A 27,685-nucleotide genomic window follows, 5' to 3' on the forward strand; every position below is an offset into this window, starting at 1 on the left:
TCTTCAGTTACTGTACGTTCTGACTGTGTAGATAGATGGCTGAGTCTACCAAGACTTGTTGCATTTGGTTCATTTCATTTCTAGATGAGATAATAACTGGAACTAAAATCAGTATGTCTTCTTTCCTTTTAGAATACAAAAATTTTCATCCCTCAGGATGAGCTATTAAGGATGCTATATATTCTCTTTCCCCAAAGGAATTTAAAGATTAAGCAAATACTCACTTGAATGGGAATGAACTAATTTAATTCCAAATATTTCTTCTAAACAAAATACTCTGAGAAATCCTCTTTAGGAACTGTGTGTTTATTTTTTTCCATCTTTCACATTGCTTTGGTTCTGTTAAAGACACAAGAAGATAAAGCACACTCTAGATTGTCTTAATCTTTTGATGATTTTGGATTCAGGGTCACATTGACCAAAGTCCCTATGCTACAATAACAGCTATCATTTATTGAGTACCTGCTAAATGCCAGATACTGTGCTAGACACTTACCTATACTATCTTCAATCCTCACATCACCTCACACAAAGTAATATTATCCTTATTTTATTTTCAGGAAAACTGAGAATTGGAAGGTTTAAATCATTTGGCTTAGTAAGTAACAGAGCTGAGGTACAGGTGTGTCTAAATACAAGACACATTGCTCTATCTATTTCATCATGATGCCTGTCTGTAGTGTTACTCTCTCTTTGCAGATACATAATTAGATTTATCCAGCATGATTCTTTCTATGCAAAATCTTGAAACTTATTTTGTATTTGAATCTTACTACTGAGAATTTTAAAAGAGTAAGAGGTTACTAGAATCTGCTTAAGCATTACTTTATCTTTTTAATAAAGTATTTTAGTTAATTAGAGGAAATTTAAGTCTTTACCTGGCAAAATACAAACCATTGGTAGGAAAGGACTCATTTGAGACTTTAATTTATGAGTAGCAATTTGGGGAGAAAAGCTAATACAAAATAGAATAAAGTTGTACTTACATATAACGTACCAAATTTGAGAGACTCAAATGTTTTACCTACTCAAAAACTTATGATGCTTCTAGTACAACTTAATCAGTTAAATTGTAATTATGCTGATGATACAATTGATAGTTTAAGATAACTTCAATAATCTCTAGGAATTGAGTGGCACTAAAAATAATCACTTACTCATTATTTTATAGACTGGTTTAAAGCTTCTAACTATCCTCACTTAGTTTGACTGTGACAGTAAAATGTATAAAGAATATCATTTTGTAGAAGCAAAGAATAAAGATAGTAGCTTTGGTTTCTTTTAATCTTTTATTTACTTCTCTCTCTATTGTTTCCTTCTTTGGTTTCTTTGAAAGGACTCAACAACTTCAAAATTCCAAAGAAACACACTATGCCGGTCCTTGCTTCTCAGCCAGCTGTGATTGGGGAAGGGGAGGATTATTTCCTATCTTTGTTTGGTGATTCAAAGAAACTTGTGCACTCATTCCACACCAAGAAAACTTGGAAGCACTTTTCTATGATTCTTGAAGAAGTGGGCCAATCTAGATCCAGGTAAATACTCTATTTGAATTATTTAATATCTTCTATTGGGGTAGGAGTAATAAATTCGTAGGAAATAAAGTTCTAAACTGTTGTTAGATCCATGATCTCATCTAAGACCCTAAGCAATCCATTAAATATAACTGTTTCATATCCTAGGCAGTTAAAAGGAATCAATATAACTTTCTAGGGAACCAAACAAGGAAAGTTAATTCTTCAAAGATGCCAGAGAAAACAGCACTACATAACGCTTACCAATAAAGTTAACTCAATTGTTCAAGAAAATTTTCATTATTGGCAAATCATTCAGATGGATTTAGAATCTTTTTTTATCTGTCTTGAGTTCAAGACAGAAGGAAAAAGGTGGACTTATAACTTACTGATCCATTTTTATGGTTATTAGTATCTGTAGAAAAAAAGAATTGATCAGGAAGAAAGTTGATATTAGAACTAAAATAAAAGCTGACTCATCTATGCATTTACTTAACCCTGCTTTTCTTGTTGCACAAACAACAGATTAAATTGTGAATTTTTAGTAATAAACACACATTTAAAAAATTTTTTTATTGAAGTATAGTTGATTTGCAATGTCGTGTTAGTTTCAGGTATACAGCAAAGTGACTCAGTTATACATATATATACATTCTTTTTCATATTATTTCCATTATGATTTATCACAGGATACTGAATATAGTTCCCTGTGCTACACAGTAGGACCTTGTTGTTTATCCATCCTATGTATACTAGTTTGCATCTGCTAATCCCAAACTCCCAATCCTTCCCTCCCCCACCTCTCCTCCCCCTTGGCAACCAAAAATCTGTTCTCTATGTCTGTGAGTTTGTTTCTGTTTCATAGATATGTTCATTTGTGTCATACTTTAGATTCCACATATAAGTGATACCATATGGTATTTGTCTTTCTCTTTCTGACTTACTTCACTTAGTATGATAATCTATTGGTCCATCCATGTTGCTGCATATGGCATTATTTCATTCTTTTTTTATGGCTGGTGTATAGATAGATAGATAGATAGATACCCCACATCTTCTATATCCATTCATCTGTCAATGGACATTTATGTTGTTTCCATGTCTTGGCTATTGTAAATAGTGCTGCTATGAACATTGGGGTGCATGTTTCTCTTTGAATTATAGTTTTGTCTGGATATATGCCCAGGAGTGGGATTGCTGGATCATATGGCAACTCTATTTTTAGTTTTTTGAGGTACCTCCGTACTGTTTTCCATAATGGCTGCACCAATTTACATTCCCACCAACAGTGTGTGAGGGTTCCCTTTTCTTCACACCCTCTCCAACATTTATTATTTGTAGACTTTTTAGTTATGGCCATTCTGACCGGTGTGAGGTGGTACCTCACTGCAGTTTTGATTTGGATTTCTCTAATAATTAGCGACGATGAGCATCTTTTCATGTGCCTTTTGGCATCTATATGTCTTCTTTGGAGAAATGTATATTTACGTCTTCTGCCCATTAGTGATAAGCACATGTTGATAGAGGGTGTTTGAGGACTAAAAGAAGTTGTTAGCCAAAGTTAAGGGTCAAACATAAAGGAAAACTTTTCCCCCTTATGTCAGATTTCCTAAAATCAACCACTTTTGCCACTTAATTGTAGTGAATACCCAAGTGTTCTCTCAATCATCTAAAAACACTTCATCAGGGAGGGAGGGGCAAGATGGCGGAAGAGTAAGACGTGGAGATCACCTTCCTTTCCACAGATACAGTAGAAATACATCTACACGTGGAACTGCTCCTACAGAACACCCACTGAACGCTGGCAGAAGACGTCAGACCTCCCAAAAGGCAAGAAAATCCCCATGTACTTGGGTAGGGCAAAAGAAAAAAGAAATAACAGAGACAAAAGAATAGGGACGGGACCTGCACCAGTGGGAGGGAGCCGTGAAGGAAGAAAGGTGTCCACACACTAGGAAGCCCCTTCACGGGCGGAGACCGCGGGTGGCGGAGGGGGGAAGCTTCGGAGCCACGGAGGAGAGCGCAGCCACAGGGGTGCGGAGGGCAAAGCAGAGAGATTCCCGCACAGAGGCTCGGCGCCGAGCAGCACTCACCAGCCCGAGAGGCTTGTCTGCTCACCCGCCGGGGCGGGCGGGGCTGGGAGCTGAGGCTCGGGCTTCGTTGCTAGCCGGGAGGGAGTCCGGGAAAAAGTCTGCAGCTGCCGAAGAGGCAAGAGACTTTTTCTTGCCGCTTTGTTTCGTGGCGCGCAAGGAGAGGGGATTCAGAGCGCCGCCTAAACGAACTCCAGAAACGGGCGCGAGCCACGGGTATCAGCGCGGACCCCAGAGACGGGCAGGAGACGCTAAGGCTGCTGCTGCCACCACCAAGAAGCCTGTGTGCGAGCACAGGTCACCCTCCACACCGCCCCTCCCGGGAGCCTGTGCAGCCCGCCACTGCCAGCCTCCCGTGAGCCAGGGACAACTTCGCCGGGAGAACGCACGGTGCACCTAAGGCTGCTGCAACGTCACGCCGGCCTCTGCCGCCGCAGGCTCGCCCCGCCTCCTCCGTACCGCTCCCTACCCCCAGCCTGAGTGAGCCAGAGCCCCGGAATCAGCTGCTCCTTTAACCCCGTTCTGTCTGGGCGGGGAACAGACACCCTCAGGCGACCTACACGCAGAGGCGGGTCCAAATCCAAAGCTGAACCCTGGGAGCTGTACGAACAAAAAAGAGGAAGGGAAATCTCTCCCAGCAGCCTCAGAAGCAGCGGATTAAAGCTCCACAAACAACTTGATGTGCCTGCATCTGTTGAATACCTGAATTGACAACGAATCATCCCAAATTCAAGAGGTGGACTTTGGGAGCAGGATATATTAATTTTTCCCCTTTTCCTTTCTTTGTGAGTGTATAGGTGTATGCTTCTGGGTGAGATTTTGTCTGTATAGCTTTGCTTTCACCATTAGTCCTAGGGTTAGGTCCGTCCATGTATTTTTTTTTTTTTTAACTTAAAAAAATTTTTTTTCCTAATAAATGTTTTCTTAATAATTTTTTCCTTATTTTCTATTTTTAGAAATTAAAAAAATTTTTAATAAGTTTTTTCATATTTTTTTATTTTAAAAAATTTAAAAAAATTTTTTTCTTAATAAATTTTTTTCTTAATAATTTTTTTTTCTTATTTTTTACTATAAAAAATAAATCTATTTTTAAAAATTAAAAAAAATTTTTTTCTGAATACATTTATTCTTAATAATTTTTTTCTTATTTTTTATTATAATAGCTTTATTTTATTTTATTTTATCCTCTTTCTTTCTTTCTTTCTTTCTATTTTTTTCTCCCTTTTATTCTGAGCCATGTGGATGAAAGGCTCTTGGTGCTCCAGCCAGGCATCAGGGCTGTGCCTCTGAGGTGGGAGAGCCAACTTCAGGACACTGGTCCACAAGAGACCTCCCAGCTCCACGTAATACCAAACAGCGAAAATCTCTCAGAGATCTCCATCTCAACATCAAGACCCAGCTTCACTCAATGACCAGCAAGCTACAGTGCTGGACACCCTATGCCAAACAACTAGCAAGACAGGAACACAGCCCCATCCATTAGCAGAGAGGCTGCCTAAAATCATAATAAGGCCACAGACACCCCAAACACACCACCAGACCTGGACGTGCCCACCAGAAAGACAAGATCCAACCTCATCCACCAGAACACAGGCACTAGTCCCCTCCACCAGGAAGCCTACACAACCCACTGAACCAACCTTACCCACTGGGGACAGATACCAAAAACAACGGGAACTACGAACCTGCAGCCTGTGAAAAGGAGACCCCAAACACAGTAAGATAAGCAAAATGAGAAGACAAAAAAACCACACAGCAGGTGAAGGAGCAGGGTCAAAACACACCAGACCTAACAAATGAAGAGGAAATGGGCAGTCTACCTGAAAAAGAATTCAGAATAATGATAGTAAAGATGATCCAAAATCTTGGAAATAGAATAGACAAAATGCAAGAAACATTTAACAAGGATGTAGAAGAACTAAAGAGGAACCAAGCAACGATGAAAAACACAATAAATGAAATTAAAAATACTCTAGACGGGATCAATAGCAGAATAACTGAGGCAGAAGAACGGATAAGTGACCTGGAAGATAAAATAGTGGAAATAACTACTGCACAGCAGAATAAAGAAAAAAGAATGAAAAGAACTGAGGACAGTCTCAGAGACCTTTGGGACAATATTAAACGCACCAACATTCGAATTATAGGGGTCCCAGAAGAAGAAGAGAAAAAGAAAGGGACTGAGAAAATATTTGAAGAGATTATAGTTGAAAACTTCCCTAATATGGGAAAGGAAATAGTTAATCAAGTCCTGGAAGCACAGAGAGTCCCATACAGGATAAATCCAAGGAGAAACACGCCAAGACACATATTAATCAAACTATCAAAAATTAAATATAAAGAAAACATATTAAAAGCAGCAAGGGAAAAACAACAAATAACACACAAGGGAATCCCCATAAGGTTAACAGCTGATCTTTCAGCAGAAACTCTGCAAGCCAGAAGGGAGTGGCAGGATATACTTAAAGTCATGAAGGAGAAAAACCTACAACCAAGGTTACTCTACCCAGCAAGGATCTCATTCAGATTTGATGGAGAAATTAAAACCTTTACAGACAAACAAAAGCTGAGAGAGTTCAGCACCACCAAACCGGCTTTACAACAAATGCTAAAGGAACTTCTCTAGGCAAGAAACACAAGAGAAGGAAAACACCTACAATAACAAACCCAAAATATCTAAGAAATTGGGAATAGGAACATACATATCGATAATTACCTTAAATGTAAATGGATTAAATGCTCCCACCAAAAGACACAGACTGGCTGAATGGATACAAAAGCAAGATCCATATATATGCTGTCTACAAGAGACCCATTTCAGACCTAGAGACACATACAGACTGAAAGTGAGGGGATGGAAAAAGATATTCCATGCAAATGGAAATCAAAAGAAAGCTGGAGTAGCAATTCTCATATCAGACAAAATAGACTTTAAAATAAAGACTATTACAAGAGACAAAGAAGGACACTATATAATGATCAAGGGATCGATCCAAGAGGAAAGTATAACAATTGTAAATATTTATGCACCCAACATAGGAGCACCTCAATACATAAGGCAAATACTAACAGCCATAAAAGGGGGAATAGACAGTAACACAATCATAGTAGGGGACTTTAACACCCCAATGGACAGATCATCCAAAATGAAAGTAAATAAGGAAACACAAGCTTTAAATGATACATTAAACAAGATGGACCTAATTGATATTTATAGGACATTCCACCCAAAAACAACAGAATACACATTTTTCTCAAGTGCTCATGGAACATTCTCCAGGATAGATCATATCTTGGGTCACAAATCAAGCCTTGGTAAATTTAAGAAAATTGAAATCGTATCAAGTATCTTTTCCGACCACAACGCTATGAGACTAGATATCAATTACAGGAAAAGATCTGTAAAAAATACAAACACATGGAGGCTACACAATACACTACTTAATAACGAAGTGATCACTGAAAAAATCAAAGGGGAAATCAAAAAATACCTAGAAACAAATGACAATGGAGACACGACGACCCAAAACCTATGGGATGCAGCAAAAGCAGTGCTAAGAGGGAAGTTTATAGCAGTACAAACCTACATCAAGAAACAGGAAACATCTCGAATAAACAACCTAACCTTGCACCTAAAGCAATTAGAGAAAGAGAGCAAAAAAACCCCAAAGCTAGCAGAAGGAAAGAAATCATAAAGATCAGATCAGAAATAAATGAAAAAGAAATGAAGGAAACAATAGCAAAAATCAATGAAACTAAAAGCTGGTTCTTCGAGAAGATAAGCAAAATTGATAAACCATTAGGCAGACTCATCAAGAGAAAAAGGGAGAAGACTCAAATCAATAGAATTAGAAATGAAAAAGGAGAAGTAACCACTGACACTGCAGAAATACAAACGATCATGAGAGATTACTACAAGCAACTCTATGCCAATAAAATGGACAACCTGGAAGAAATGGACAGATTCTTAGAAATGCACAACCTACCGAGACTGAACCAGGAAGAAATAGAAAATATGAACAGACCAATCACAAGCACTGAAATTGAAACTGTGATTAAAAATCTTCCAACAAACAAAAGCCCAGGACCAGATGGCTTCACAGGCGAATTCTATCAAACATTTAGAGAAGAGCTAACACCTATCCTTCTCAAACTCTTCCAAAATATAGCAGAGGGAGGAACACTCCCCAACTCATTCTACAAGGCCATCATCACCCTGATACCAAAACCAGACAAAGATGTCACAAATAAAGAAAACTACAGACCAATATCACTGATGAACATAGATGCAAAAATCCTCAACAAAATACTAGCAAACAGAATCCAACAGCACATTAAAAGGATTATACACCATGATCAAGTGGGGTTTATTCCAGGAATGCAAGGATTCTTCAATATACGCAAATCAATCAACGTGATACATCATATTAACAAACTGAAGGAGAAAAACCATATGATCATCTCAATAGATGCAGAGAAAGCTTTCGACAAAATTCAACACCCATTTATGATAAAAGCCCTGCAGAAAGTAGGCATAGAGGGAACTTTCCTCAACATAATAAAGGCCATATATGACAAACCCACAGCCAACATTGTCCTCAATGGTGAAAAACTGAAACCATGTCCACTAAGATCAGGAACAAGACAAGGTTGCCCACTCTCACCACTATTATTCAACATAGTTTTGGAAGTGTTAGCCACAGCAATCAGAGAAGAAAAAGAAATAAAAGGAATCCAAATCGGAAAAGAAGAAGTAAAGCTGTCACTGTTTGCAGATGACATGATACTATACATAGAGAATCCTAAAACTGCCACCAGAAAACTCCTAGAGCTAATCAATGAATTTGGTAAAGTAGCAGGATACAAAATTAATGCACAGAAATCTCTTGCATTCCTATATACTAATGATGAAAAATGTGAAAGTGAAATTAAGAAAACACTCCCATTTACCATTGCAACAAAAAGAATAAAATATCTAGGAATAAACCTACCTAAGGAGACAAAAGACCTGTATGCAGAAAATTATAGGACACTGATGAAAGAAATTAAAGATGATACAAATAGATGGAGAGATATACCATGTTCTTGGATTGGAAGAATCAACATTGTGAAAATGACTCTACTACCCAAAGCAATCTACAGATTCAATGCAATCCCTATCAAACTACCACTGGCATTTTTCACAGAACTAGAACAAAAAATTTCACAATTTGTATGGAGACACAAAAGACCCCGAATAGCCAAAGCAATCTTGAGAACGAAAAATGGAGCTGGAGGAATCAGGCTCCCTGACTTCAGACTATACTACAAAGCTACAGTAATCAAGACAGTATGGTACTGGCACAAAAACAGAAATATAGATCAATGGAACAGGATAGAAAGCCCAGAGATAAACCCACGCACCTATGGTCACCTTATCTTTGATAAAGGAGGCAAGCATATACAGTGGAGAAAAGACAGCCTCTTCAATAAGTGGTGCTGGGAAAATTGGACAGGTACATGTAAAAGTATGAAATTAGAACACTCCCTGACACCATACACAAAAATAAACTCAAAATGGATTAAAGACCTAAGTGTAAAGCCAGACACTATCAAACTCTTAGAGAAAAACATAGGCAGAACACTCTATGACATAAATCACAGCAAGATCCTTTTTGACCCAGCTCCTAGAGAAATGGAAATAAAAACACAAATAAACAAATGGGACCTAATGAAACTTAAAAGCTTTTGTACAGCAAAGGAAACCATAAACAAGACCAAAAGACAACCCTCAGAATGGGAGAAAATATTTGCAAATGAAGCAACTGACAAAGGATTAATCTCCAAGATTTACAAGCAGCTCATGCAGCTCAATAACAAAAACACAAACAACCCAATCCAAAAATGGGCAGAAGACCTAAATAGACATTTCTCCAAAGAAGATATACAGATGGCCAACAGACACATGAAAGAATGCTCAACATCATTAATCATTAGAGAAATGCAAATCAAAACTACAATGAGATATCATCTCACACCGGTCAGAATGGCCATCATCAAAAAATCTAGAAACAATAAATGCTGGAGAGGGTGTGGAGAAAAGGGAACACTCTTGCACTGTTGGTGGGAATGTAAATTGATACAGCCACTATGGAGAACAGTATGGAGGTTCCTTAAAAAACTACAAATAGAACTACCATACGACCCAGCAATCCCACTACTGGGCATATACCCTGAGAAAACCATAGGTCAAAAAGAGTCATGTACCAAAATGTTCATTGCAGCTCTATTTACAATAGCCAGGACATGGAAACAACCTAAGTGTCCATCATCGGATGAATGGATAAAGAAGATGTGGCACATATATACAATGGAATATTACTCAGCCATAAAAAGAAATGAAATGGAGGTATTTGTAATGAGGTGGATGGAGTTAGAGTCTGTCATACAGAGTGAAGTAAGTCAGAAAGAGAAAAACAAATACAGTATGCTAACACATATATATGGAATCTAAGGGAAAAAAAAAAAAGGCTGTGAAGAACCTAGTGGCAAGATGGGAATAAAGACACAGACCTACTAAAGAATGGACTTGAGGATATGGGGAGGGGGAGGGGTGAGATGTGACAGGGTGAGAGAGTGTCATGGACATATATACACTACCAAATGTAAAATAGATAGCTAGTGGGAAGCAGCCGCATAGCACAGGGAGATCAGCTCAGTGCTTTGTGACCGTCTGGGGGGGTGGGATGGGGAGGGTGGGAGGGAGGGAGATGCAGGAGGGAGGAGATATGGGAACGTGTGTATATGTGTAGCTGATTCACTTTGTTATAAAGCAGAAACTAACACACCATTGTGAAGCAATTATACTTCAATAAAGATGTTTTAAAAAAAAAACACTTCATCAAATTATTCATACAGTATTTACCATGTTAAAAATGATGACTTATTTTCAGCAAAACTTCAAAAAAAAACTTATGAATATGGTTTTAAGAAATTTTACTCAAACAGATCATGAAGACCTGCAGGTAAGGATCAAGAGAGAGGCAAGTAAGGTAACAAGGCATTCAGAGGAGAGCTTTCTTCCCAGCAGAGATTGTCTGGGAAGATTTTGTGAAGCAGTTTTCATGGAAAGCATCTTGGAAAGATAAGTACATTTTGGATATGCAAATTTGGAGTCTCTGAGAATATTCTAGACCATTGGTTTTCAACTCTACCCACAAAATTGAATCACCTGGGGAGCTTTTAATGTCCTGACTTTACACCAGACTCTGAATCAAAATTTCTAGTGGAATTGGGCATCATATTTTTTTTTTTGGTTTTTGTTTTAAATGCCATGGTAATTCTAATGCACAGCCAGGGTTGAACAAAGGAGCAGCATAAACAAAATGAAGGAGGCAGAAAAGCTAAGATCAGATATGAGTATAAGCATGGCTATACTGAGCAGTGCATGAAGAGGTATAACAGGGTTGTAGGCGTCAGAGTTGGAGACAGATCACAGTGAGCGTTGAATACCAGACTATTTAGACTTCACTATGGGCAATGGGAAGCAATGGGAAAGTTTCAAACAAAGGAGTGACAGGATTCTGATTCAGACTATTTGATCTGTGGCAATGAATATATGAATGAATGCTGGATTTTGTCAAATGCCTTTTATACCTCTGTTGAGATGATCATATGATTTTTTATTTCTTAAGTGTTAAAGCAACCCCGCACTCTTAGAATAAACCTCCCTTGGTCAGAATGTTTATCTTTTTCATATATTGCTGAATTCAATTGGCTAAAATTTTGTTTCAAATTTTTGCATCTATGTTTGTGAAGAATATTGGCCTGTAGTTTTCTTTACCTGTTAATGTCTTTGTCTGCTTTGGTATCAGGGTAATATTCAACTCATTAAATGAGTTGGTATATATTCCCTCCTCTTTTACTTTCTAGAAGAGTTTGTGTAGAAGTAATATTGTTTTTTCCTTAAATATTTTATAGAATTCATCATTGAAGCCATCTGGGCCTGGAGTTATTTTGTGAGAAGGTTTTTACCTACAGATTTTATTTCCTTAAAATAGATGTCAGGATAGTCCGGTTACCTATTTCTTCTTGAGTGAACTTGAGTAGTTTGTGTCTTTCAAGGAATTTGTCCATTTCATCTAAGTTGTCAGATTTATTGTTGTAAAATTATACATAATATTCCCTTATTATCCTTTTAGTATCTATAGAATCTGTAGTGATGTCACATTTCTTATTGCTGATAATGGCCATATGTGTCTTCTCTCTTTTTCCTGATAAATCTTGCCCAAGAGTTATCAATTTTGTTGAGCTTCAAAGAATCAGTGTTTCATTTAATTGATTTTCTCTAATTTTGTTGCTTTGTTTTCTATTCATAGATTTCCATTCTGATCTGTATTCCCTTTCTTCTGCATACTTCAGGTTTCATTTGCTTTTTTTTTCTAGTTTCTCAAGGTGGAAGTTGAGATCATTGATTTGAAAACATTTTCTCTTCTAATACAAGCATTTAGCACTGTAAAATTTCCCCTAACTACAGCTTTTAGTGGAATCCCACAAATTTTGATGTGTTTTATTTTCATTTTCATTCACTTCAAAATACTTTTTTTTTATTTAAGTAGAGTTGATTTACAATATTGTGTTAGTTTCAGGTGTATAGCATAGTGATTCATTTTTTATTATATTCCATTATAGATTATTACAAGATATTGAATTCCTTGTGCTATACAGTAAATTTTTGTTGCTTATCTATTTTAGGTGTAGTAGTCTGTATCTGTTAATCCCATACTCCTAATTTGTCCCTCCCCTGCCTTTCCTCTCCCCTTGATAACCATAAGTTTGTTTTCTTTATCTGTGAGTCTCTTTCTGTTTTGTATATAGATTCATTTGTATTATTTTTTAGATCCCACATGTGATATATTATTTGTCTTTCTCTGACTTACTTCATTAAGTATAATATTCTCTTGGTCCATCCATGTTGCTGCAAATGGCAATATTTCATTCATTTTTATGGCTGAGTAATATTCCATTGTGTGTGTGTATATATATATATATATATATATATATATATATATATATATATATATATACCACATCTTCGTTATCCACTCTCTGTTGATGGGCACTTGGGTTGTTTCCATCCCTTGGTTATTGTAAATAGTACTACTATGAACACTGGGGTGCATGTATCTTTTCAAATTTGAGTTTCCACATTTTCCAGATATATGCCCAGGAGTGGGATTGCTGGATCATATGGTAGCTCTATTTTTAGTTTTGAAGGAACCTCTGTACTGTCTTCCATAGTAGCTGCACCAATTTACATTCCCACCAACAGTAGGAGGGTTTTATTTTCTCCACACCCTCTCCATCATTTATTATTTGTAGACTTTTTTTTTTAATGCTATTCTTGTCTGCTTACATTCTTTTTATGTATGTATGTATGTATGTATGTATGTATGTATGGCTGTGTTGGGTCTTCGTTTCTGTACGAGGGCTTTCTCTAGTTGTGGCAAGCGGGGGCCACTCTTCATCGTGGTGCAGGGGCCAATCTTCATAGCGGTGCGCGGGCCTCTCACTATCGCAGCCTCTCGTTGCCGAGCACAGGCTTCAGACGCGCAGGCTCAGTAATTGTGGCTCACGGGCCCAGTTGCTCCGTGGCATGTGGTATCTTCCCAGACCAGGGCTCGAACCCGCGTCCCCTGAATTGGCAGGCAGATTCTCAACCACTGCGCCACCAGGGAAGCCCTATTTGTAGACTTTTTAATGATAGCCATTCTAACAGGTGTGAGGTGATTCCCCATTGTGGTTTTGATTTGCATTTCTCTAATAATTAGCGATGTTGAGCATCTTTTCATGTGTCTTCTTTGGAAAAATGTCTGTTTAGGTCTTCGCCCATTTTTGGATGTGGTTTTTTGTTTCTTCACTATTGAGTCGTATGAGCTGCTTATACATTTTGGATATTAACCCCCTGTTGGTTGCATCATTTGCAATTGTTTTCTCCCGTTCCATAGGTTGTCTTTTCGTTTTGTTGATGGTTTCCTTTGCTGTGCAAAAGCTTTTAAGTTTGGTTATGTCCCATTTGTCTACTTTTGCTTTTATTTCTTTTGTCTTGGGTGACTGATCTAAGAAAATATTGCTACAACCTATGTTAAATTATGTTCTGCCTATGTTCTCTTCTAGGAGTTATATGGTGTCATGTCTTACATTTAGGTCTTTAAACAATTTTGACTTTACTTTTGTATATGGTGTGAGGAAATGTTCTAATTTCATTGATTTACATCCAGCTTTAGCTGTCCAGCTTTCCCAATACCACTTGTTGAAGAGATGGTCATTTCTCCATTGTATATTCTTATTTCCTTTGTCATACATTAATTGATAATAGGTGTGTGGGTTTATTTCTGGGCTCTCTATCTTGTTGCATTGATCCATAACTCTGTTTTTGTGCCAATACCACAGTTTTGATTACTGCAGGTTTGTAGTACAGTCCGAAGTGTGGAAGAGTTACACTTCCAGCTTTGTTCTTTTTCCTCAGTATTGCTTTGGCAATTCTGGTTTTTTTGTGGTTCCATATAAATTTTAGGATATTTGTTCTGGTTCTGAGAAAACTGTCATGGTATTTTGATAGAGGTTGCATTAAATCTGTAAATTGCTTTGGGTACTATGGCCATTTTAACAATACTAATTCTTCCAATCCAAAAACATGAGATATCTTTCCATTTCTTTGAATCATCTTCACTTTCCTTTGTCACTGTGTTATAGTTTTCAGCATATAGGTCTTTTACCTCCTTGGTTAAGTTTATTCCTAAGTATTTTATTCTTTTTGATGAGATTTGAAACAGGATTTTTAAATTTCTCTTTCTGTTACTTTATTATTAATGTTTAAAAATGCAAGAAATTTCTGTATATTAATCTCGTATCCTGCTACCTTGCTGAATTCATTTATTAGTTCTAATAGTTTTTGTGTGGAGACTCCATATAGAGTATCATGTCATCTGCAATACTGACAGTTTTACCTTCTTCCCTTTCAATTTTTCTTATCTGATTGCTGCGGTGTTGAACATCACTTCAAGAGGTGTTTTTATGTGGGAACATCCCTGTGTAGACTTTGTGTGTCCAGCTTTTTTGGTGTGAAGACTGCTTTTGGTATGGACATCTGCCATGTCTTTCCTAAAGGTGTGCTGGCCGTTATCCCCTTGATAGGGGTGTGGTTGGTGTTGTAGTGTGTAGAGCCTGTGCAGGTTGTGAGGCTGGACTTCCTCTCTGTTCCATGGCTGTTGCTGCCCTGTCAGGAGCAGGGTCTACTCCCTAGTTGTTGGAGCAGAAGCCCTGAGGATCAGGTTCAGTCAGACTCTGTTGCCCTTGAGTGCATGCCCTGCCCCAAAGGAGGTGATTGCTGAAGCAATGAGGTCTGTGCAGTCACAGAGGACCTATGCACCGCTTGTGTAGGTGTCCATGGTTCTGCTCAGAAGCAGCACCAAGGTCACTTACCTTTCTTTGTTGTGTTTGTCCTAAATCTAGTGCAAAGCCGTGATGTGAAGTAGGCTGGGGCTGGGGGTTGAGGTATTGTGGCTGCAGGAATTGAGGTGGTTCAGCTGCTGCCTGAGATCTGGGCTGCCTCTGTGGCAGTCTTCTTCCAGGACCCAGATCTAGTGCTAAGCTGCAGTATGGAGTGGGCAGAGCCCAGGGCACTCTCACTGGGAGAGCTGCTGTGTACTCCTGAGTGTGCTGACAGTGGCCACCGCCGCTCCACACAGAACACACTCCAGGCTCTCCTTGCTATCTCTGCATAGCTAGATTGAGTCCCCTCCCAGGGACAGTCTGCCCAAGATTCAGCACTTAGCTGTGGCATCAAAATACTTTCTAGTTTCCATTTTTATTTCTTCTTTGATCCTTGAGTAGTAAGAAGTCTATTATTTAGTTCCCAAATATTTTACAGATTTTTTCCAGTTCTGATGATTTTCCGGATATCTTTTGTTATTGATTTCTAATTCAGTTTCATAGTGGTCAAAGAACATAATTTATATGACTGAGTCCTTTTAAATGTATTGAGACTTGCTTTATAGCAGATATTGTCTATCCTGGTAAATGTTCTGGTAAATATATTTATCGTTGAGTGGAGTGTTTTGTAAATATTGATCAGGTCAAATTGATTGATGGTGTTAAGTCTATTGTCTTTTTTGTTGATTTTATGTCCATCAATTATTGAAAAAGGGGTGTTAAAATTTCCAACTATAATTGTGGATTTGTTGATTTCTTCTTGCATTTCTATCAGTTTTAGTTTCATGTATGTTGAAGCCCTGTTTTTAGGTGTATAAACATTTAGGATTGTTATATCTTCTTCCAATATAGAATTGATGTCTATATCATTATGAAATAAACTTCTTTATCCATGGCATTATTCTTTGCTCAGAAATCTACTACGTCTAATATCAATATAGCCATTCCAGCTTTCTTTTACTGGTGTTAGCATGGTATATCTTTTTTTATCCTTTTACTTTTAGCCTATTAGTGTCTTTATATTTAATATTATGTTTTGTATCGATAGGTAGCATGCAGTAGGCTTGCTCTTTCATCTTCTGACAATCTCTGTCTTTTAATTTGGGCATTTAAACAATTTAGATTTAAAGTAATTTTTAATATGGTTAATTAATTCTGTTATCTTGTTATTTGTTTTCTATTTGTCCCAACTGTTCTGTTCTCTTTTTCTTCTTTTTCTGTCTTCTTTGAAATTAATCATTATTTATATTCCATTTTATCTCCATTGTTGGCTGATTAGCTATAACTCTTTTACTTTAGGGGTTCCTTCCAGGTTTATAGGATACATCTTGAGCCTATTACAGACTACCCTCATGTTATATTTTACCACTTCACAAATAGTATAAGAGCCTTAGAATACTATAATTTCATTTCTCTTCTCCCAGCCATTGTGCTTCTGCAGTCACATATTTTACTTCTACATATGGTGTAAATCCCATACTCATAGTTATTTTGGTTTAAATAATCAATTTTTAAAGAAATTTAAATGATAAGAAAAATATTATATATTTACCCTTATGTATTTTCACTGCTTTTCTTTGCTTTTTAGTTCTTTTTGTTTGTTTGTTTTGTTTATTTTTTTGATCTATAAATTATATTTCCAGCCATTATAATTATGCTAGTACCTGAAAAGAATTTCCTTTAACGTTTTTTGTAGTATGGATCTGCTTATAACCATTTCTTCTTTCACTTTTTTTAGACAGTTTTATTGAGATATCATTGACATAATTGCATATATTTAAGATGTACAACTTCATTTTTTTGTCTTTTGGGGTTTTTTATTGAGATATAATTGACAAATAACATTGTGTAAACTTACACAATGATGATTTGATACTCATATGTATTGTGAAATGATTACCGTAATAAAATTAGTTAACACATCCTTCACATAATTACCTTTTTTTTTTTCTGGTGAGAACATTTAAGATCCACTGTCTACTGTCTTAGCAATTTTCAAGTATATAATACTGTATTTTTAACTATAGTCACCGTGTTGTTCATAAGATTCCCAGAACTTATTCATCTTATAACTGGAAGTTTTTATCTTTTGACCAATATTTCCCCCATTTCCCTTACCTTCTATCTCCTGGCAAACACTGTTCTAATTTCTGTTTCTATGAATTCAGCTTTTTAAAATTCCACATATAACTGAGACCATACAGTATTTGTCTTTCTCTGTCTGATTTATTTCACTTAGCATAATGTGCTCAACATCCATCCATGTTGTCACAAATGGCAGGTCGTCCTTCATTTTATGGCTGAATAATACTCCATTACATACATAATATATATATGTGTGTGTGTGTGTGTGTGTGTATATATATATATATATATATATACAGTTGACTCTTGAACAACACAGGTTTGAACTGCATGGGTTCACTTATAGGTGGATGTTTTTCAATTAATACTCCAGTACTACATGATCTGTATTTGGCTGAATCTGTGGATGTGGAATCATGGATATGGAAGGCCGACTATAAAGTTACATGCTGATTTTCCACTGTGTGGGGGGTCGGCACCCCTAACCCCTGCACTGTTCAATAATCAACTGTATTTATAAAATAAATACCACATTCACTTTATCCATTCATCTGTCAATGGACACTTTGTTTCTGTGTCTTGGCTATTATGAATAATGCTGCAATGAACATGGTGGTGCAGATAACTCAACTAATGGTAATTTTATTTCCTTCAAATACCTAGAAGTGGGATTGCTGGATCATATGGTAGTTCTATTTTTAATTTTTTGAAGAACCTCCACACTGTTTTCCATAGCACTGCATCAATTTACATTCCCACCAACAGTGCACAGGGTTCCCTTTTCTCTACATCTTTGCCAATACTTATTGTTGTCTCTTTGATAACAGCTATTCTTACAGGTGTGAGGTGATATCTCATTGTGGTTTTGATTTGCGTTTCCCTGTGATTAGTGATGTTAAGCCCCTTTTTGTGTACCTGTTGGCCATTCACATATCTTCTTTGGAAAAACGTCTATTCAGGTCCTTTCCCATTTTTTAATTGGATTATTTGATTTTTTTGCTGTTGAGTTATGTGAGTTCCTTATATATTTTAGATATTAACCCCTTATCAAATATATGATTTGCAAATATTTTTTTCCCATTTTGTAGGTTGCCTTTTCATTTTGTTGATTGTTTCCTTTGCTGTGCAGGAGCTTTTTTAATTGAGGTAATCCCATTTTTCTATATGTGCTTTTCTCGCCTGTGCTTTTGGTGTGTTAGCTAAGAAATTACTGTCAAGACCAATGTCAAGAAGGTTTTCCCCTATATTTTCTTATAGGAGTTTTATGGTTTTGAGTCTTACCTTTAAGTCTTTAACCCATTTAGAGTTGATTTTTGTGTATGGTGTGTGATAGAGGTCCAGTTTCATTTTTTGCATGTGGATATCCACTTTTCCAGCATTTATTAAAGAGACTATCCTTTCCCTATCGTGTGCTCTTGGCACTCCTGTTGAAGAGCAGTTGACCATAAATGTGTGGGTTTGTTTCTGGGTTCTCTATTCTGTTCCATTGGTCTATATGTCTTTTTTTATGCTGGTACCACACTGTTTTAGTTACTTTAGCTTTATAATATAATTTGAAGTCAGGAAGTGTAATACCTCCAGCTTTGTTCTTGCTCAAGAATGCTTTGGCTATTTGGGGTCTTTTGTAGTTTCACATACATTTTAGGTTTTTTTTTACAGCTTCTGTTTAAAAATGCCATTGGGATTTTCATAGGGATTGCATTGAATCTCTAAATCACTTTGACTGGTATGAACATTTTGACAACATCACTTCTTCCAATCCATGAACGTGGAATGTCTTTCCATTTATTTGTGTCTTTTTAAATTTCCTTCATCAGTGTTTTGTAGTTTTCAGTGTATAAATCTTCCATTTTTTTGGTTAAGTTAATGGCTAACTATTTTGTTCTTTTGTTGCTAACATAAATGGGATCGTTTTCTTAATTTCCCTTTTGGTTAGTTCATTGTTAGTGTACAGAAATGCCACTGATTTTCGTATGTTGATTTTCGCATCCTACAATTTACTGAATTTGTTTTGTGGTGTTCTTAGGGTTTTTTACTTATATGATCATGGCATCTGCAAACAGAGATAATTCACTTTTTCCCTTCTGATTTGGCATTTCTTTTTCTTTTTCTTTCCTGGTTTCTCTGGGTAGGACTTCCAGTACTAAGATGAACAGCAGTGGTGAGAATGGGCATCCTTGCCTTTTTGTGGATCTTAGAGGAAGTTTTTCCTCACTGATTGTGTTAGCTGTGGGCTTTTCATATATGTCATTTATTGTGCTGAGGTATGTCCCTTCTTTACCTATTTTTTGAGAGTTTTTATAGTGAAAAGATGTTGAATTTTGTCAAATGCTTTTCCTGCATCTGATTAAAAAGTGTGATCATGTGGTCTTTGTCTTGCCTTGTGTTAATGGCAACTATAAACACAGGTGCCAATTTTCATAGATAATGTTAGGTAGATACATATTGGAAGAACTGAAATGCTAAAGACAAGTTTAGTAAACTTTAGAGTAGCAAAAATCTAAAGGCAGATAAGTAAAGTAGCATGGAGCTATCAAGTAGACTCCAACAACTAGAGAAATCAGAGCTTAAATAATGAAAAATTGTCATTTTTAAAAAAGTGATATAGCCATTTGTCTTTTCAATCTCTATAAGTCAAGACCATGCAAAGGCTACTGACAGAATGATTGGTACATCACTCTACACTCTCAGCCAGTCACAACTTAGAGGTTTCAAGTCATTTTCCTACTATACAAAAATGGGAAGGCTCACAGGGAAGAAAAAAAAGATAACTACAAAAGGCTGTGTGATAGCAGATTAACAGCCCTGGCTCAGTGAATTTCCATGTATTATGTGAAGTATTTTCCTGTAACTTTTGGCCTTATATCAAAAGGAAGGCAAATGAAGTGGCTAGCCCTGATATGAACAATGGTATTTTTTTCTTTCAGACAAGCTAATTTATTCTACTTATGTGCATAAAATAAAAATTTAACATCAATGAATAAACGTTTCACTTGAATAATGAAATGTTTTTGAAAAGCAACTGTACATATCCAATTACATATATGATAACAAAAGGATAACTGAGCTATTCTAGGGTCTTATCTGGTTAAAAGAAAAACTAAACTACTGCTCATCTTCCCAGGCAGAAAAAGCAAGTCTCAAAAACAAAAAGGAATTCTGTCAAAAAATAAAAACATCCCACAGAGAATTCAGTAACACTAGAATGAGGATGACACAGAGAAATTCTAGGGCTATCAAATAAGAGTAAAAATGTTATATCTACAATTTAGTAAGAACCATAACAGTAATGTAAAAGAAAGGAACAGGTATATACATTGCTCAAAAGTGAACCTCTCTACAAAACAGGCAACCTCATACAATGTAGTATGGGTATAAAGTGAGACCACTGAATGCAGTTTGGTAGTGTAGATCAAGGTTTCATAGATTGGGACTTACCTGGTGGCACAGTGGTTAAGACTCCACACTCCCAATGCAGGGGGCCTCAGTTCAATCCCTGGCCAGGGAACTAGATCCCACATGCATGCTGCAACTAAGAGTTCTCATGCCACAACTAAGGAGCCATGTGCCACAACTAAGGAGCCCGTGAACTGCAACTAAGGAGCCTGCTTGCCACAACTAAGATCTGGCACAACCAAATAAATAAATAAATACATAAAGATTTCATAGATTTTACATCTTATATTCTCACAAGTCCTCTTCTAGGAGAGGAAACTCAGAGTGACAGCCTGACATTTGGAGCCACTTTTCTCCTCAAAACAGTTGTCAATTTGAAAGCAGCAACTAAGAGGCTGAGAAATTATTCAGAGATTTTGGCAGTCTCACAGGACTGGGTGAATAAAAATTGGCTTGATTCAGGGCCTGTCAAGAAGGATGGTCACTGATAAACACCCCAGGCTTTCAGTTGTAACTTCAAAGGTACACACAGTATTAAGGCTATCTTCAAAATAAACCAGCCTAATTGGGGCCAAAGCCTAGTGTCAAATTATTTCACACCCTGATTGGGTTAAAGTTGTTTCCCCCCAACGTAGATGGCTGCCAGAAGTTAAAGTAAATCCTCTCTGGATCAAGAAAACATTATACATAGCTTTAAATTACCTCTGCAATGTTTAATCTATCATACTAGGCACTAAGTCAAAAATAACAAGGCATACAAACAATAAAAGTTGACCCAATAGTAAGATTAAAAATGGACAATAAAAACAGGCCTAGATGATCCAGATATTATGGTTATCTGACAGGGATTTTTAAATAACCTTGACTAAAATAGTCAAGGAATTAAATGACAAGATAAAAATTTTTAGCATAGAACTGGAAACTAAAAACAAAAGAATCAATAGGAAATTCTAGAAAAAAAAATCCAATAACAGAAATTACTATTTCAAAAGTAGATGAGTTTAACAGTATATTTGATGCAACAGAAGAGAGAATTATTGAACTGGAACATTCTCAGAAGAAAACATCCAGGCTGAATTATAGAGAGCAAAGAGATTAGAAAAAACAAGCATTAGGAAAAATTAGGGCAAGATTTTTAAAAATCTAAATGCTTGTAATTGAAGTCACTAAGGAGAGGAGAGAAGGACTGAGGTAGAACAGTATTGGTGGAAATACTGGCAGAGAATTTTCCCAAAAATGAAAGACATCAAGCCACAGGTACAAGCAACACTACCAACTCCCAGCAAGAGAAAACATGCGGGGGGGGGGGGGGAACCCTAGGTACGATGTAGAAAAACTTCTAAAACAGGAGAAGTAAGGAAAATCTTAGTCAGCCAGAGAAAAAGGACACACCTTCAAAGGAACAACAAAAAGATTGGTAGCTGGTTTATCAACAGAAAAATAGAAAACTCTGGAATAAATCTCTGGTGAGGGCATTGGGACCAAAGCTGCAGGCAATATTTTTAGCACCGTGATTCTACAATTCATAAGAAGTGTATGTTTTCTGTTGCTGTCATAGCAAGTTATTACCAACATAGCAACTTAACATGGATAATACCCACTTATTACCATACAGTTCTTTCAAAAATTTCTGTATATATTTACATACTATACTATAAATCCATCATAAAAATGTAAAACAACCCTATAGAAATGGACTAAATTACATGAAAGACAATTTTCAAAAGAAAACTGAGTAGCCAATAAGTAGCTTACTCAACTAACTATAAACAGGGAAAATCAAATTAAAATAACAATGAGATATTTTGTACCCAAGATATTAAGTATTAAGAAGTCTGAAAATTTCAAGTGTTGTGGAACAAGAAGAAGGAATAGCGCATGCATAGGCAATGGGTGAAGCATGCAATGACATGAATTATCACAAGTCTTGTGAGAAATTCTTGTGGTTGCAATTTAAGCAAAGATAGGAAGTAGGGAAAAAAAGGAATTAAAGAGGCTGATAGATTACGTAGGGCCTTGTTTCCATGCTGTGACATTGCTGTTTTCTCTAGAAAGAAATGGTCAGACTTTGAAGGATTTATCCTTGTACAAAGATTGCTCTGGAAGCAAAATGTTGAATGGTTAGGAGGGAGCAAGACTGGAGAAACCAGTTAAGACACTGTTACACTGTGACACAGAGGTGATAAGAGCCTAATGAAGACAGCAGCAATAGGGATGGAGAGAAGGAAATATATACAGAAGATACTAAAGAGTAATATTAATAGAACATCATCACAGATAAGGCAAGAAGGATAAGAGAGCAGGAAAGTAATAGAAGTTTCAGGCATGGCCAACAGGATAGATGATGATGAAATTGCCTGGAATAGGTTTTCTACTTTCCTAAAATTATGAATTCATTTTGGGGCATGTTGATTTAGAGGTATCTTTGGGGTCTTTCTTTCTATGGGGTCAGTTGTTTCTATGGGTCTGAAGCTCAGCAGGAAAAGGATTAGCAGTCATCAGTGTATTAATGGTTACTGAAAGCCCTGTTTGTGGGTGATATCAAGTATATAGAGTGTAATGGGAATAAAAGAGGGTTAAGGGCAGAATCCCAGGGATTCACATCTGAGAAATGGCTGAAGGAAGAGAAATCTGAAAAAGAGCCTATAAAGGAGCAACCAGACTGGTAGAAGAGAAACAGTGGACTTGGGGAAACAAGGAGAGAAGGACCTATCTGGCAGAGGCAGATATCACAGAGACATTAAGACTAAGACTGAGTGGTGGGAATGTAAATTGAAACACTGTGGAAAACAGTATGGAAGTCCCTCAAAAAATTAAAAACAGAACTATCATATAATCCAGCAATTCCACTTTTGTGTATTTATCTGAAGAAAGCAAAACCTCTAATTCAAAAAGATATATGCACCGCCATGTTCATTGCAGCATTATTTACAATAGCCAAGATATGGAAACGACCTAAGTATCCATCAATGAATGATTGGTAAATAAAATGTGGTATAAATATAAAATGCAATATTATTCAGCCATAAAAAAAGAATTACATCTTGCCATTTGCAACAACATGGATGGACCTCGAAGGCATTGTGCTAAGTAAAATAAGTCAGAGAAACACAAATACCACATGATCTCATTTATCAATGAAATCTAAAAAAAAAAAAAACAACGAACTCATCGATACAGAGAACAGATTGGTTGCCAGAAGCAAGAGGTGGGGGGTGGGCAAAATGGCAGAAGGGGGTCAAAAAGTACAGATTTCCAATTATAAAATAAACAAGTCATTGGGATGTAATGTACAGATAAAATAAATAAGTCATTGGGATGTAATGTACAGAATGGAGACCACAGTTAACAATACTGTATTGTATTGAAAGTTGCTAGCAGAGTAGATCTTAACAGTTTTCCACAAGAAAAAATAATTGTAACTATATATGGTGATCAATGTTAACTAGACTTATTGTGGTGATCATTTTGCCTTATATACAAATACTGAATCATTATGTTGTACACCCAAAACTAATATAATGTTATATGTCAATTATACCTCTATTTAAAAAAAGACAAAGACTGAAAAGTTACCACTCAATTTACTAATTGATGATCAATTTAAGAGGGCATTATTCATCTTGGTCTAAGGCAGAAATATACGGTCGTGGGTTGAGGGAGTGAATAAGAGATGAAGAACTCATGCCGTAGTCTTTCCAAAAGCTCGGTTGTGGTGGCAGTAGGAAGTGGAAGCCAGAGGAGGATTGTGTTTTTCTTTTTTAAGGTTATAGCAGTTGGAAGATATGTACATATTTGGGGGAAAGAGGCAGTCTAGAGGGAGAGGTTGGTGTGAAAGGAGAAAAATGAATGGGACTGAAACACCAAAGCAGCAGCAGGAGGTGGTAAGCAGAGTTTCACTTTAGATGGGAGAAGGGCTCCTCTTGCACTGAAACGAGGTGGCTGGAACGAAGAGGTCAGTGTGGACATGGGTGAACCTGCTTCTAAGTGGAAAGCAGGAAAACACACTTCTCTCTGATGGCTCTATTTTCTTAGTGAGATCATTTTCTGACAATAAAACTGGAGATGTGAGGCAGGGATTTGAATGTTGTTGAGGGAATGACAGAAGGTGCTGGCTCAGCTTATGAAGAACACAGTTTGCTGCCAATCACTAAGGGCCCACATGTGGCTGGAGACCACTAATTCATCTGGTGGCAGCGGTCTATACTGTGTGTGTGTGTGTGTGTGTGTATTTTCTAGCAGTGCTCAACCACCAGGGTGTGTACAAAATTTAAACAATTTGAATGGTTGGATCAAATTTCTTTGAGATTTTACTAGTTGAAAAAGAAGAACAAGAACTAACATTTATTGGGAGAACTTGGACATGGCAGTTAATCTCTCTAAACCTCAGTTTCCTTTTCTATAAAGTGGGACTAAAAATAGTACCTGTCTCACTGGGTTGTTGTGAGAATTAAATGAGATAATACAGTTTTTTTCAAATTTTTGATGGTGAACTTCAGTAAGAAATATGTAGCCTTTTGTGAGAATTAAATGATAACTACCAGTCCACAATGCCTTTACCAAAACATTTGGAGACTTACATGTTTCCAAATTCAGAATTTGGAGGATTTTAGGAAAGTAATATGGTGACTAGAACACATATTACATAACACCCCAATAGGGCTTGGAGAAGTATCCAAAATCAAACAGTAATCTTTCCACAGCCAAATTTATGAATAGTCACACAAGTCATGAACGAAGACAGTAACTAGCCTCTCCTCAGTTTCAGGTCAGGTTTTGCCACCAAAGGAATTCAGGTCAGATTTTGCTTCAAGTGTGTTTTTTAAAGAAAGCTTTTGGTTTTTCAGATATTTTTGCATTTTGGAATTATAGATATGAAATCATAGATATGTTGATAATATTTTTAAAGTGCCTGGCACATCATAAGTATTGGTTCCTATTATTGGTAGGGGTATATTTCATTTTTAAAATTATGGCCCTAACCCACCAAAGGGATTTCATGGCGTATTGGGTTGGCCAATAGTTTCATTCGTTTTTCTTTTTTCCGTAAGATGACTCTAGTAGCACTTAGTTGTCTTTAACTTCATTCAAAACAATTTTGTTAGATTGTATGTGACAGCTGTCATATAAGCATGCATTTTAAAAAAAGACATCAAAATTGGTGAATTTTTGTGTAGCCATTTTAATATTGAAATGGAAGGAAAAAAGCAACATTTTCAGCATATTATGCTTTATTATTTCAAGAAAAGTAAAAATGCAACCCAGATGCAAAAAAAGATTTGTGCAGTGTATGGAGAAGTTGCTGTGACTGATCGAATGTGTCAAAAGTGGTTTGCGAAACTTTGTGCTGGAGATTTCTTGCTGGACGATGCTCCATGGTCAGGTAAACCAGTTGAAGGTGATAGTGATCAAATCGAGACATTAACTGAGAGCAATCAACGTTATACCGCGCGGGAGATAGCCGACATACTCAAAATATCTAAATCAAACATTGAAAATCATTGCACCAGCTTAGTTATGTCAATCACTTTGATGTTTGGGTTCCACATAAGTTAAGCAAAAAAAACCTTCTTGACCGTATTTCCACATACGATTCTCTACTGAAACGTAATGAAAACGTTCCGTTTTTTAAACAAATTGTGATGGGCCATGAAAAGTGGTTACTGTACAATAATGTGGAATGGAAGAAATCGTGGGGCAAGCGAAATGAACCACCACCAATCACACCAAAGGCTGGTCTTCGTCCAAAGAAGGTGATGTTGTGTATATGGTGAGATTGGAAGGGAGTCCTTTATTATGAGCTCCTTCCAGAAAACCAAGCGATTAATTCCCACAAGTACTGCTCCCAGTTAGACCAACTGAAAGCAGCACTCGACGAAAAACATCCAGAATTAGTCAACAGAAAACACATAACCTTCCATCAGGATAAGGCAAGACCACATGTTTCTTTGATGACCAGGCAAAAACTGTTACAGCTTGGCTGGGAAGTTCTGATTCATCTGCCGTATTCACCAAACATTGCACCTTTGGATTTCCATTTATTTAGGTCTTTACAAAATTCTCTTACTGAAAATTTTCAATTCCCTGGAAGACTGTAAAAGGCACCTGGACCAGTTCTTTGCTCAAAAAGATAAAAAGTTTTGGGAAGATGGAATTATGAAGTTGCCTGAAAAATGGCAGAAGATAGTGGAACAAAAGGATGAATACGTTGTTCAATAAAGTTCTTGGTGAAAATGAAAAATGTGTCTTTTATTTTTACTTAAAAACCGAAGGCACTTTTTGGCCAAACCAATACTTATAGGTTGTGACCCACACTCTGAAATATGTTAATATATAAATGTTTAACCTGGTCCTTGATACATACTAAGCTCTCGACACGTTAGAAGAGGAAAAAATACCATCTTATATTTGTATGTTTTAAGTTTGCAGAATTCTTTTAAGCACATAGTTGCAATTCATGTTCACAGTAACCTTATGAGAAATAAACTAAATAGTTTAACTTTCCTCTTGATCTACTTGAGAGTTTCATGTCTCAGTGTTTCTTGTGAAGAACAGTAGGAAATTTAAATAATAATAATAGTACCTCCCAATGGCATTTTTACCTTGATACCTAAAACATTTTTCCCCCCCCGCAAAGGGCAATCCTTTTTTTTTTTAATTTTTATTTATTTATTTATTTATTTTTGGCTGTGTTGGGTCTTCGTTTCTGTGTGAGGGCTTTCTCTAGTTGTGGTGAGCGGGGGCCACTCTTCATCGCGGTGCGCGGGCCTCTCAGTATCGCGGCCTCTCTTGTTGCGGAGCACAGGCTCCAGACGCGCAGGCTCAGTAGTTGTGGCTCACGGGCCCAGTTGCTCCGCGGCATGTGGGATCCTCCCAGACCAGGGCTCGAACCCGTGTCCCCTGCATTGGCAGGCAGATTCTCAACCACTGCACCACCAGGGAAGCCCACCTAAAGCATTTTTACAGTTTTCTTTATTTTATGTGAAAGATCATTTTGTTGCACAGATAAACAAACAGAACTAAGAAATCAAGCCATTTGCTTAAGGCGCAAAATACACTATTTCTACATGGAATTTGTCCAACAGAATATACAGCTTAGGAACAACTTCCAAAGCATATTTATTATTCAGT

General features: G+C 36.9%; 1 protein-coding gene across 9 annotated transcripts in view; it reads left to right on the top strand.

Moving 5' to 3' along the window:
• Window positions 1-27,685, top strand: part of LMNTD1 (lamin tail domain containing 1) — a 437,115-nt gene that overhangs the window by 389,303 nt on the left and 20,127 nt on the right. For all 9 annotated transcript variants that reach the window (XM_082419810.1, XM_082419814.1, XM_082419811.1 and 6 more), the window contains one exon: window positions 1,337-1,532. In XM_082419810.1, the coding sequence (XP_082275936.1) occupies window positions 1,337-1,532 (196 nt within the window). The remainder of the gene's footprint in view (window positions 1-1,336; window positions 1,533-27,685) is intronic.

The sequence above is a fragment of the Balaenoptera physalus genome (assembly GCF_965194825.1).
Source record: "Balaenoptera physalus genome assembly, chromosome: 13".
In the NCBI taxonomy this organism is placed as follows: domain Eukaryota; kingdom Metazoa; phylum Chordata; class Mammalia; order Artiodactyla; family Balaenopteridae; genus Balaenoptera; species Balaenoptera physalus.